This window comes from Cimex lectularius, unplaced genomic scaffold (assembly GCF_000648675.2).
Source record: "Cimex lectularius strain Harlan isolate CLEC.00 unplaced genomic scaffold, Clec_2.1 scaffold355, whole genome shotgun sequence".
Taxonomy (NCBI): domain Eukaryota; kingdom Metazoa; phylum Arthropoda; class Insecta; order Hemiptera; family Cimicidae; genus Cimex; species Cimex lectularius.
Window position 1 is genome coordinate 115,045 of NW_019392930.1, and position 12,414 is coordinate 127,458.

Sequence of the window (12,414 nt, forward strand, 5' to 3'; positions counted from 1 at the left end):
TACAATCACAATTTAACAAAAATAAAATATAATTTAGCTAGCATCATTCAAATTAATGTTTTTTATTATTTTAAGCAAAATTATTGTTAAAAATAAATAATTATATGTACGTAATACAAAAAATTGACAGGGGTAAGTCAAATTGAAATTTACTTTTTACTAACACAAATAATATTTATATACAATGAATAATTCTTAAATATTTATTCATTTTTTAAAATATGTAATACAATTGGTTCACAATGTACTTATGCAATAAAACAATTATTTTTAATGTTTTTATTGTGAGTTTGGATTCTAGGTTTACCGAATGAAAACATTCCAATTTCAAAACCTTGTAACGTTAAAGAAATTTAAAAATAAATTCTTTTAATAAAACAACAATTTTAGTTTAACTGTAGTCAAGTATTCTTACAAAAACGATCAACTTTTTTTAAAACCAAATCCGATGATCGATATAACCCAATGGGGAAAAACGTGATCACATGTTGCGTTTTCCCGCTATTATCATTACTGTGGTGGTTTCATGTTTATAATATTTTTATGAGTAGTTTGTTTTTTTCGAACGGGCGAAAAACTCGGGTGCCTTTTTTTCTTACTGAATTAGTTTTGTTTTTTTTCTTTAAAAAGTGAATAAATATTTTTTAAAAAAAGAATGGTGAACCGGGATATACTCAGATCCTTCAACGCGAACTGTAAGGACTATTTCTTGCACAGGACGGCCGAATCCTGTTCAAACGTTCAGAGGTGTTTACAGGTACGTTTTTTGTATGTTTTTTTTTTCTCTGCATATCAGCCTTATTTTCTTAATGAATAACATACATGTAAACAAAAGTATTTTATGGTCGTTTGTTGCAAAAAGAAAATGTATAAAGTTCTCACGGTTTGTTTGGTGAAGTATTTGTGTAGAATTTACGTTCTATTTTTATAATCCTGCTACATTCAAGGGGTAAAATTAAACTAGGCCAAATAATTCCCATCATTAAGGATCTTAGTATTCTCCCACGGTTGTGTGAATAAATAACAATAAAAATATCTCAATGTAGTCTGTTGTTTTTATAGGCTTGTTATGTTGGGCAAGGTCAGCATACTCCTTATGTTTTAAATCGTCGATGTCATTCAGTCCGTTGAGTTGTGTGAATAATAGAACCTGGTTTGTAGTTGACTTGTTTCATTTGGTCTTGCACAACTATTTTGACCGCAGTTATCAAAAATTGATTATATATTTAATTATAATAGCAAAAAGTAATTAATGACCTATGATCTTATTTTAGCCATCTATTATCATCGGCACTGAATACTCTATGCCTTGGAACTGTGAACATGCGCTGTGATATACTGGATTAGATGGATATGAGAGGATCGCCATGAGCAAATAAAAGCTTGACTCTAGAGAAGAAAAGCTGTAATATGTGTACAGTTAAACACCATTAGAAAAAACTGGCACTCTCGACACGCCACACAAGAATGGCACAATTACACAGAAGACAAACACTTTGAGCCCTGAAGATGATCTCAATAAAGATTGAAACGTTGGCACGATAAAGAAAATATTTTTCTGAAACCTACATCACACCAGACCGCATCTCACGATTTCTAAATAAATATCGATTAACGGTCACTAATCACCACACATTAGAAAAAACATCATTCTGTCACTTCTCACTCATAAGTCCAGATTAAATTATCGAGTCTTGACCATAGATCAACTAGTTTTCATATATTGTTTCAGTTTAAATTTCTAACGGAAAATTTTCATATTGAAAGCTGGTGGCAAGCTTAACAAATGTAACCTTGGGTACAGGGGGGGGTACAAATTTTCTTCTTTGCTAGCGAGAAGTGAACGGATGGGTAATGTCCGATTAAAAAGGACCCTCCTGGATGTATAACATCTCGAAGATAAAGTGGGGTCCGTCCTTCAGGCCCCACACCATCAGATAAACCCAGATAGAATTAGCTAGTACAAAGCGCAATGCCTGATCTAAGCGACAATCCCTAGCTAATCTTGAGAAGATGAGCAGCCACACTGGAACTCATGTAGCATGAATAGCACTGCCAATTGACATTACCTGCAGAAGAAGCATTGGGGGAAAATTACTGACATAAGGTGTAATTCTTTTCCACCTTTCTTTATTACCTCTTGTTTTTACAACTTAAAACTTATGATTTTGAATTGTCCCTTTTTAGTTTAATTTCCATAGTAAAGTATTTTCACTTTGTATTTATATATTTTTTAATATGAACATTGTTGTATAACCTTATCAGGCTTGATTTTCTGGAAATATGCTATATTCATAATTAATTATTCAAGGGGACTAAGTCCTAGAATAAAGTTTATTTTTAATTTCGTTTCATTTCAACTATTGGAAGCTGAAAGGTTTATTTTGGTTCTTGGCCGTGAAGACAATAAAAACCTTAATTATATTGGGTTTCTGGACAGAACAGCAGATTGCTTCAGTTCCTGACAATATAAATGGTCACAACTGTAAACTATGCTTAGGTTGCTGGGATATAATAAGATTAAAAAGTTGGTTTAGGCATAAAAAAATTAGTTTGGATCTTGGCTATATGGTTTGGGACTTTGGGCAGTAGATCATAGCAACAAATAAAATAAAAGTTTATTTGGGTTCCGGGCCATAAGTGCAAAGTTTGTTTGGTGTCAAGGACAAAACAAAAAAATACATAAGAAATCAATATATGTTTCATGGTCATAATTGACCATATTAATTTAATTAAATCATTCCTTTTATCTAAGGTCTTCATTGAAATAAAAAAGTTAGCGTCACAACCAGAATTCGAACCCACGATTTTCGGCTAAATAACGAATCCCACTCATGGCACTCATTTTTTAATCTCAACCAAGACCTTAGATAAAAAGAATCATTAATTTAAAAATTTAATTAAGTCAATTAATATATATGGATTAATATAATATTTAAAGAAGTAATCACTTCGCTAAAGCTTTATGGCCACTTTATAAGTCGCTTGAACAGAAGGAAAAATTGGAAAAGTTGTAGGTTAATGTAAAGAGTTGGTGTCTGAGTAGATAGAAGTCATTTAGCCGAAGGTGGAGGGTTCGAATCCTGCTCATGACACTAACTTTCTCATCTCAATCAAGACCTTTGACAAAAATGATAACTAATTGAAATAAATAAGAAAGTGTATGCTGGTAGTAGGATTTAATGATAATTTCCATATTATGAATCCCTCTGAATCTGATTAATGATAATAAAAAACTATTTTTAAAATTTCACTTGGTTTATTTGTTACAGATCCTTGGTGCAACATCAGATCCCAATTTATATGACCCCGGAAGCAGAGATGTAGTCGAATTTTTCATAAATCTCTACGAACTCCTCATCAGCGTAGATGTGCACTCTCACCTCAACTGGCTTGCGATCAACGTCCTACTCGAAGCGTGTCGCAATGTCAAAACACGAGAGTCCCTTGTTCACACTTACAAATTCACGTCAATCCTTACAACTGTCCTTCTCGAAACACAAGCGCTAGAAAAGAGATTAAAAATATTACAACTCCTTAAGGTATATTTATAAACTATTATAGCTTAAATGTTTTTATTTGCAACATCAATTTCATTATTGTTTTTATTTTAGGAATTGACTTACGGCATTAAAATTACATGGCAAGAAGCTTATTTGCCTTCCCTTATAACGGCACTTACAAACTGGATTATGGGAGATGATGTGGAGTTTCTTCCTTTGTCATTAAGCATCCTGGTCAATTTGTGCTATCAGAATATGCCATCAATTTACACTCTACTGAGAGCAGTCAATATCAAAAAATTTTTAAAATCCATACTTAAAATTCAAAAACAATATGATCCGTCACGGATAGAGGTATCATAATGACAGAAATAATTTTTTTAATGTTCAAACAAACCAAAAACGATGCATTTTCAGGTGTCAAAGCTACTAATAATATTGGAAGGTATATCAGGCGGTTTGCCAGACCAAGAAGTGCATGCTTTTATTAGAGTAACATTTCCAAATTTGGTAGAGGCCCTTAACACGGGAAACTATTTTATGATGAGACACCATGTGACTTTTTTCAAGGAGACCATGAAAAATCCGAGGACGAGTAAAATACTTGAACAATATCCTAAGTAACAAACACACAAAAAAATGTAAAATACAATAGGTAATTTTCTGTTTGTAATTAATCTTCTGACAGTTTTAGAGGCAACATGGAATACCTAATTTCAAAAATCAAAGAAGATAGTAAAATCCACCAAAACTGTCTCGCCATCCTTTTTGAGTTTTTAACGTGCATCACACAATTGGACAACCTCGACTTGGAAGTTTTCTTCCCGCAGTTGATGCGTTTCGCCCTGAGGTGGGTGCGGACGACGAATGTCTCGACCGAGGCCTTATCCCTCCTCTGCACAATAACCAACAGGCTTTTCAAGAAGAAAGAAATCGACAGGGATTCGGAACAGAGGCAAGAGGTGATCCAAAGAGTCTTTGAAGTCCTCGAAGATCAGCTAGCGGTAAGTTCTCCAACCTACATTTGAGATTAAACATTTCTTTAAGTAATTATTATTTTAGGTTATTATGCTTCTTATGGATGAACCGGAGAGTGAACTGGGCTCCTGTGAAATGTACAGCAGGCACACAGCGCTTATGTCCCTGTTGGGAGAAATGATTAACATACCAAAATTTACTGATAAAATTATGACTTCTTTATCACTTGATGTACTTATTTTCTTAATACTGTTTTGTATTAAATAATACAACTGCTTATGTATTTATCTTAATTTACAGTTACTGAGGCAGTTGTTTTTACCACTGAAAAAACCAAACCTGAAAGACAGTGGATTTTTTCAAGAGCCTGTTTATACATTTTATGTTCAAGTGAGTTTTTATTTATTTTTTCTTAAACAACTTAGCTTGTATGTGATGTGGCAAGTATGATACAAGTCCTATCATTTGTTATTATTTTTATCCCTAAGCCTCTAGGGGAGTATCACACGTGTGATATACTTGCCTCTTAGTCTCTAGCAGTATCGCGTTTGTTGTTTCCCTCTTCAACTAGATTACATCACATTTTTGACTCTCGATTTATCGTATATGCCACATTTTATTCGCTCTGTCTCCAGTAGATGTATCACAATGTAATGTTTGCCTTGCTTAGTCTCTTGGAGATGTAATCCAATCTCTAAGTGTCTGAATAGAAGTCTCTAGTTGTAAATGTGACAAGTCTTCGATAGTAGCATTAGCTTTATTTGTCTTTTGTTGACTTTCCTGGTATATTTGAATTTAAAATCCCGATTTTATATAGTGATCGAGCTTTTTCTTTTTTTCTTTAGGCGCTTCTTTTTATCTCAGTTCTTGCGGGTAAAGAATCGAGTTGGTCATCGTTGTACAGTGAACTCCTGCAAGAAAGATCGATCCAGCTGATATTGTCAATCGCCTTATTCATCGGGCAGGAAGACTTGAAGAAAAAGGCGCTCTCGCTTTTAAAGACAACAGGATTTTCCTCAGAATGGTAAATTGGTAATTTAAAACTTAAAAAATATACAATGAAGAATAAGTGTTTGTGGTAACTTGCGTTTGATTCCAGCATGGACATACTTGCATCTAACATGATGAAGGTAAATAAATTAATCATATTTTCACCCGAAAAAGATTTTAATGGGGAAAATAGTGGAAATGTTTACGAAAGCGAGCCCAACAATTGTAGCATAAGGCAAATCGACCTCGTCCCGTTGCTCTCCAGTACACAAGAGAGCTATTTGAACACTCTGCTTGAAAAATATGAAGCTGTTAATGTTAATAGTGAGGTATTTAATCATTTCTTTTCATTTATGAAACTATGATTATTGTTATTCTGAGATCGTGAGATGCGGTCTGGTGACGTAGGTTTTAGAAACCATTTTCTTTATCGTGCCAACGTTTCAATCTTTATTGAGATAATCTTCAGGGCGTGGGATTTACAAACATTTTTTTAAATTTAACAAATACAGTAGGATGTGGAAAAAGTGAATTTATACAATGCAAAAAAATAGTTTTTTATATTCAATCAAAACTCTGAAATGAATATTTTTTTGTATTGAATAAATTCACTTTTTTCCACATCCTACTGTATTTGTTAAATTTAAACAAAGTTTGTAAAGAAAATGTTTATCTAATACCTACGCCACACCAGACGGCATCTCACGATCTCTGAATAATCATCGTCCAGTCACTAATCACACACGATTATTGTGCTGATTGGCACAGGCCTAAATTCAGAACCCAACGAAATAATACAATTTAATAATAATAATAATACGTTTTACAACAGAATGTCATGGTTTCATCGATCATGGAATTGTACCAGTATAAGATGAGTGCTATGGAACAGACATTGAGGCACATGCAGTCAAGTCAAGAAGCAGCCGACAGGCGGGCGACCAGCCTCCAGCACAATCTATCTCGCACTACTACCGAAATATCGTGGTTGCACAGCTTGCTTCACAACACCCAGCAAAAGCTGGAGGTTAGCATTGCAGAATCGAAGAAGCTGAATTCTCAAATTTCAGAAATACAAAGCCAAGCGAATGAGACCCACGTTAAATACACTCAGGTTTGTTGTTTTATCTTAATATAAATTTGAGCCTTGGCATAATTGCGTTTGCAGAATTTTATGACAAATTGGATATTTATAATAGTTACTCTAAATCTCTATTTGATCTTAAAATATTAATTCATACATAGTAGTACATACAATTTCTTACCAATAACATCAGCCTTCTCACCCCTTCTTCTTAATGAATCACATCTAGTACCAACCATACCATTCTACAGTCAGTCATTGGCATTACCACAGGTTCTTAATACAAGAAGTGTTGTATTATTAAAAAGAAAAAAATATATATATAAAATAATTTGTAGTAATCTTTAACTCTAATAAGCATTGTCTTTTTATTTATTTCCAGCTTGTCCAGACATTGCGATCCAAAACACTTATAATAAACGAGTTGGAGGAAAAATGTAAAGAATTGAACAACTGTATAAAAAACAAGAATAATGAAATTGATATGGTGAAGAAAGAGGTGGAAGTGGAAGGGCAAAAAATTGTCCAGCTCACACAAACAATACAGGACAGAAACAATACAATAGAAGGTAAAACAGTACAATTTATGGAAATCGTAACTGCTTTTTTAAAAATTATTGACTTTTTTTCTTTTTTTTTTCAAGAACTTGAAAAAGAAAAGGCCAGATTACAGGGAACAATAAATGATTTAACCAAAGAGTTAGAAAGTGCAGAGCAAAAATTGAACGAACTTGAAACAGTAAAGATTTTATTATATACTAAAGATAACTCTTTGAGTATTTATTTTATTTTATTTTTAAGGATTTGTCAGTTCAACGTGGTGTCACAGCTGACCTGGAAGCGGTGATAGAACAGAAAAATGATGAAATTGCAGAAGTGAAAAAGGAGCTTGAAGAGCAAAAACGAGTCAGGGAGATTATATCTGAATTAGTTATGGAAAAGGGGAAATTTAGCAAATAATAAATGTCTTTTATATTTATTAACTTATCTACAATTATTCAATTACAACTATTAACGTCTCTTGTAATTATATATATATATATATATTTTTTTTTTAAATCTTTCCTTATGTGAATTTTTCCAGAGCCTATCAATATTTTGAAGAATCTAGGAAGAGTTTCGAAGGAGTTAAATAATATTATATAATGTGAACTAAAATTGAAGTTTTTTTTTTTAATTTGCAGCTAAATTTTAGCTAAAATTGTTTTGCTCTTGAATGGATTGTGATCTATGTACATACAATTTTAAACTGTAGAAAATTTGTATCTTAACTTATTATATTTGTCACTAAGAAAATAAGTTTTATTATATTGAGTTTATTCCTGCTTCCTTGAAATGATTGTATTTTTGTCTTCATGCTGTAAGTTTTTTTGGAATTAAACAGTCATGCACACTTGTCAATGGCATTCAGAAGGTATTTAGTATTCAGCATTTCTAAACGGAAAAATGTACTATAATGAAATTGCCTGTTTCGTTTTGCTTTTTTTCTAAGCTTGAATTTGTGTCAAGTGCTTGAGGACTGGCACTGAGAGCGCATAGTACTAAATAATGAAAACCGGCACTCTGGCTCATTTATTTTCTATGTAACTCATAACTCAAATGTAATATCATGGTGATTTGTGTTGCGTCCATCAATCAAGTAATAGTATTTTGGGGTATTTCTATGTATAAACTTAAAAGTTAATGATTATTCAGAAATCGTGAGATGCGGTCTGGTGACCACACAAATACTCATCGATTAATGGTCACTAATCGCCATACACTTAAAAGTTAAAATAAGCATGAAAAAAAGAATGTAAATTTAATAAGATAGCGTTAACCTGTGCAAAAGCCAAACAAATCTAAATCTAAAATTTATGCAGATGAGATTTATGCTTTATTTAATTATAGTGGGTTGGTATTATTATTTAATATAAATTATGCATACCATTGCATGCCAAATGAGTAAGTCTTTAAGGAGCGTCACACAGCCTTTTACCTTTTTTGTCTCAACCAATAGGCAGAATGAGAATACATATAACATTCATGTATATTTTGAAGAAATCTCTGAGCTGATAGATATCAATATCATTTGAATTGATATGATGCAGGACCAAGTGCAGTGGATGAATGTTTCAAAACCAAATTGTTTGGTCTATCTTGCAGCATTTGTGATAAACCTTTAATCGTCTGCTTTCAATGCTCAAATTTGAGTGTCTCACACAGGACATGTTGAAAACGACAGCATACTCGTACTTTCCGTGGGAGTTAGCCAAACCTGGATGAATAGTGCGAACACTGCAGATCAATGGCTTTGTATTAAGTACAAGCAAATAACACCACATTTGAACATTGTCAAATTGCCACTGGTGCAAATTTCTGCACCTAGTGGTTCTACAATGTACAGAAACTTAAAAAGTGTATATATATATATATATAAAATCACAAAGTGTCAACTAAAGATGACTTATGTTTATCAATTGCTCCTTCAATATTCAGCAAACTTGACAAAAGTATTATTAATCATCATTGAATAATAGGCAAAATAAATATCATATACCAATCAATGTCTACTTTATAAATGAAATTTGGTACTCAATATATCATTTTCATTTTATTTTTTATGTTCATCTGAATTATTTTCAGGTTTACGAACTACCAAACCAAAGAAAATGCCTGGCTAATTTTGCTTATAGTAGCAGCACAAGATACCATCGTTCAGCTCAGCAGCTTATTTGAAAGCTTCCATGCAAATACACTTTTCACGCTAATACACATGCAAATGATACAAACTAGTGATTTTGCTGGCTCAGCATTAGTGTGAAACCGTACTAAGGTACATTGTTGTAAATTAAAACTATCAAAGATTGCCAGTAGTGCATTTATCATACTACACCGGAGCCCAAAGGAAAATCATTACATCATATTAGCTGATCTTCAAATATACTTACCTTAAGACACAATTGTTTAAAATGATTGTTTGTCACTACTAAAATAATTGTTGCACTAGTTAAACACTACCAGCAAGTATCTGAACACTAATAAATATCAATGAGGCACCGGTCTTCAGACATCTATGCTAGATCAGATATGTAAGGTATTATAATGTAAAATAAAAAGTATCCGATCAAACAGTCGAAAGTATGGCCAGCCTTAAAAAAAAAGGAGAAAAGCTTTTCCTGAAGTTTACGGTGTGATGAACCTACGATTACGTCGTCTCTGGTCAGGTCTGCCTATCAGTACATTGCCATGTAAGGTTTATTAGCGGTTTGTCCTAGTGTCCAAAGTCCCCCCCTCAACACACTGGCCCAACATAAGCCACCACAAGCCCTTGCCACTGTGTGGTGAGTAGATTGGCAAAAGACTAATCGAAAAACATATTTTTTAAACATCTAGACTAAAGAAATTTCAACTTTATTCAATAAATGTTTGATGTAAACAGACTAATGGCAGTTGGAACTAAATACACTCACCTTATTGTTATAACATTAAATAAAATGCAAAATAATTTATTGTTTGATGTAATATATATGTATATTTTACCTGGTGTTTTATGTAGTTGGTTTTCTTGATCAAGTGTTATGTTTCTCTTGTCCTTACCATTTTCATCAGCTAGAAATTATTTTTAGCATGATTATTAACAACTTATGTTTGGAACATCAGAGTTAAGACATACCTGATGAGTTAATAGAAATGTTTACTTTTTCAAATGAACCTGTTTTTAATTGTTGTTCATTGTCAGAATCTAAATTAACAGAGAAGAATGTTAAAACGACTGGAGTTGTTTTATACTGAGGATAATTTACCAGATAGTACGATTATGGTAGAAGGTGGAGGAGTGTTAGTATGGACAGAAGTTGAAGAGTTTTCATTTGAAAAAAATACTTCCTCTTCAGATTCAAAATCTGACTTGGCGCTTTTTGTCAATCTGACCGGATTGATTGATATTCTCGCTCTTTTCACCTCTGTCTGTTTGGATTTCCCTTCATTGCCTTTCGTCAATGGTTTTGAAGGAGAAACACGCTTCTTAAAACTGCCCTTTTCGATTATACCACTCACCTAGATGAAAACGAAGTTCAGAATATGAAGCGACAAAGTCATTTTAATCTTCATACCTGAAGAAAGTGCGCAGAATGTAAAAACGAGTTGACATCAGCCACTTCAACTTGAACCACACCTTTGTACATAAAGTCGAGTATGTATTTCATATCCTTCGACGGTATTGACGGCAGGTGGATCTCATTGACATCATTTCCAACACCTTTGCTAAAAATTAAATCCTGAAATTGAAACAAAAAAATAAACTGTTAAAAAGATAAAAAGGGTTGTTTTTAACCGAAAAGCCATTACGTGTATGTATTGACTGTTCGCACACAGTATGATTCGGTGAGCTTTGAACTTTTGACAATCACCTCCGATTGAACCTGACACGATCGTACAATCGACAAGTGCTTCGGATTTCCTCAATTCGACAAAACTCGCTATTTGATCTTCCAGTTGATTATTCCACCGGAACGAAACTAACGCATTCTCAAACTTTGGCATTGCTAAAATAAATTTATAAAAATAAAATATAAAACCATATACATCATAATGAGAAAACAAAACAATCCCAAACTATAACGTCTAAATAAATCGCTTGTTAATCGAATTATTCACCAGTGACATGGATAAATCTATAGAAATTAAGAAAATGGGGTGAATATGTGGATTCACTTTTTGTAAATGATGGTTCTACTACCTTTATTTACAAAAAGTGGATAAATCTTGTTCTTTCAACACGAAATATTTAAACAAGATACAAATTAATAACGACAACAATTAAAAACTCCTACCAGTTTAATAGGAACGTTTCATTTGATTTAAAACAATTTACAATGCGTAAAAACGCTAAAAATGTACAATATTATCAAGAAATTCAGGTTTAAATAAGCCCCCAAGGGAAACAAAACGTATTATGAGGTTACAATTTTCAAAAATAACGAGGGGCATCGTATCGATACTGGATATCTATAAAATCAATCTGTAACTAAAAAGACTTTTTCTCTAGTATTTTAGAAATTTTATTACTTTTTTAACTGTAACTATCCACCAGTTATTTCTTTGTACTTCCAAGTGCATAAGTACAGCATCCAATGTAAAACGTTATCTAAATTCTTTTAATCGATCTAACAAGTTAAACTGATGAATTGATTAAACAAATGAAAAAGAACAAAATTAAGCAAACCAAGGTAAGAAACATGAAAAAAGTAGTTTTTTTTCCTAATCCAAACTTCGGTATTCCGAATAAAGCTTTATTTGCAGGGGTAAGAGGAAGAAAGATGAGTAAGAGGGGGTGAGTGAATGAATGAGAGAATGAATGTGAATGAGAATGTGAAAGAGAATGATTTAGATGCTCTACTACTCGTCTTTATAGAATCCTCTTAAAACATCTCATTATTTCAGATGAGAGGAAAACTTGAGATATCAATTATAAATAGTGACAACTACAAAGGGCCTGGGATGGAGCCCTGAGGGACACCTGTCGATAAGGGGTTAGATAAAAATTGGTTCAATTGTCTAATCAAAACTTGATTTCAATTGAGAGACAAGTGTCGAAAGAGAAGATTGGAATGATTGATTTACCTGAAAACATTTATAGAACGTTAAAAAAAAAAAAAATGTTGGCACTCTCAACATGACACGCAATAATGGCACATATACGCAGAAAACAAACACTTCAAGCCCTGAAGATGATCTCAATAAAGATGGAAACGTTGACAAGGTAAAAAAAATATTTTTCTGAAACCTATGGCACACCAGACCGCATCTCACGATTTCCGAATAATCTTGAACAAAGTTGAAGATCTATAAAATCATCAGTACCAATAGATATGTCTT

General features: G+C 32.8%; 2 protein-coding genes across 4 annotated transcripts; one reads left to right on the forward strand and one right to left on the reverse strand.

Annotated features, from left to right (window-relative positions):
• The first annotated feature begins 484 nt into the window (after positions 1-484).
• On the forward strand, positions 485-7,830 carry LOC106673395 (protein CIP2A homolog). Its single transcript, XM_014405496.2, has 13 exons — positions 485-757; positions 3,273-3,542; positions 3,615-3,857; positions 3,921-4,123; positions 4,192-4,507; positions 4,566-4,712; positions 4,782-4,871; positions 5,327-5,505; positions 5,581-5,800; positions 6,304-6,585; positions 6,938-7,124; positions 7,200-7,294; positions 7,357-7,830. The coding sequence occupies exons 1-13, from the start codon at positions 656-658 to the stop codon at positions 7,513-7,515; spliced, it is 2,493 nt and encodes an 830-aa protein (XP_014260982.1). The 5' UTR covers positions 485-655; the 3' UTR covers positions 7,516-7,830.
• Positions 3,400-11,684, reverse strand: LOC106673396 (protein abrupt-like). 3 transcript variants are annotated; one of them, XM_014405500.2, is made up of 8 exons: positions 11,605-11,684; positions 10,885-11,081; positions 10,650-10,814; positions 10,341-10,593; positions 10,211-10,279; positions 10,078-10,146; positions 6,737-6,831; positions 3,420-3,506 (listed from the first exon to the last, which is right to left on the reverse strand). In XM_014405500.2, the coding sequence occupies exons 2-7, from the start codon at positions 11,077-11,079 to the stop codon at positions 6,767-6,769; spliced, it is 816 nt and encodes a 271-aa protein (XP_014260986.1). In that variant the 5' UTR covers positions 11,080-11,081; positions 11,605-11,684; the 3' UTR covers positions 3,420-3,506; positions 6,737-6,766. The 3 variants fall into 3 exon arrangements, with proteins under 3 accessions (XP_014260987.1, XP_014260986.1, XP_014260983.1); XM_014405497.2 differs by lacking the exon at positions 11,605-11,684 and adding an exon at positions 11,370-11,504; XM_014405501.2 differs by lacking the exons at positions 6,737-6,831; positions 11,605-11,684 and adding an exon at positions 11,370-11,503 and having other exon boundaries at positions 3,400-3,506.
• Between the last annotated feature and the right edge of the window lie 730 nt (positions 11,685-12,414).

Bases quoted from the DNA above. Each gene is read 5' to 3' on its own strand.
- LOC106673395 (XM_014405496.2), top strand. From the start codon at position 656: ATGGTGAACCGGGATATACTCAGATCCTTCAACGCGAACTGTAAGGAC. The intron at 4,872-5,326 runs GTGAGTTTTTAT...TTTTTTCTTTAG, and splicing joins TTTATACATTTTATGTTCAA to GCGCTTCTTTTTATCTCAGT. The intron at 7,295-7,356 runs GTAAAGATTTTA...TTTATTTTTAAG, and splicing joins AATTGAACGAACTTGAAACA to GATTTGTCAGTTCAACGTGG.
- LOC106673396 (XM_014405500.2), bottom strand. From the start codon at position 11,079: ATGCCAAAGTTTGAGAATGCGTTAGTTTCGTTCCGGTGGAATAATCAA. The intron at 10,594-10,649 runs GTATGAAGATTA...GTTTTCATCTAG, and splicing joins ATTCTGCGCACTTTCTTCAG to GTGAGTGGTATAATCGAAAA. The intron at 6,832-10,077 runs GTAAAATATACA...TCTTGTATTAAG, and splicing joins CCAACTACATAAAACACCAG to AACCTGTGGTAATGCCAATG.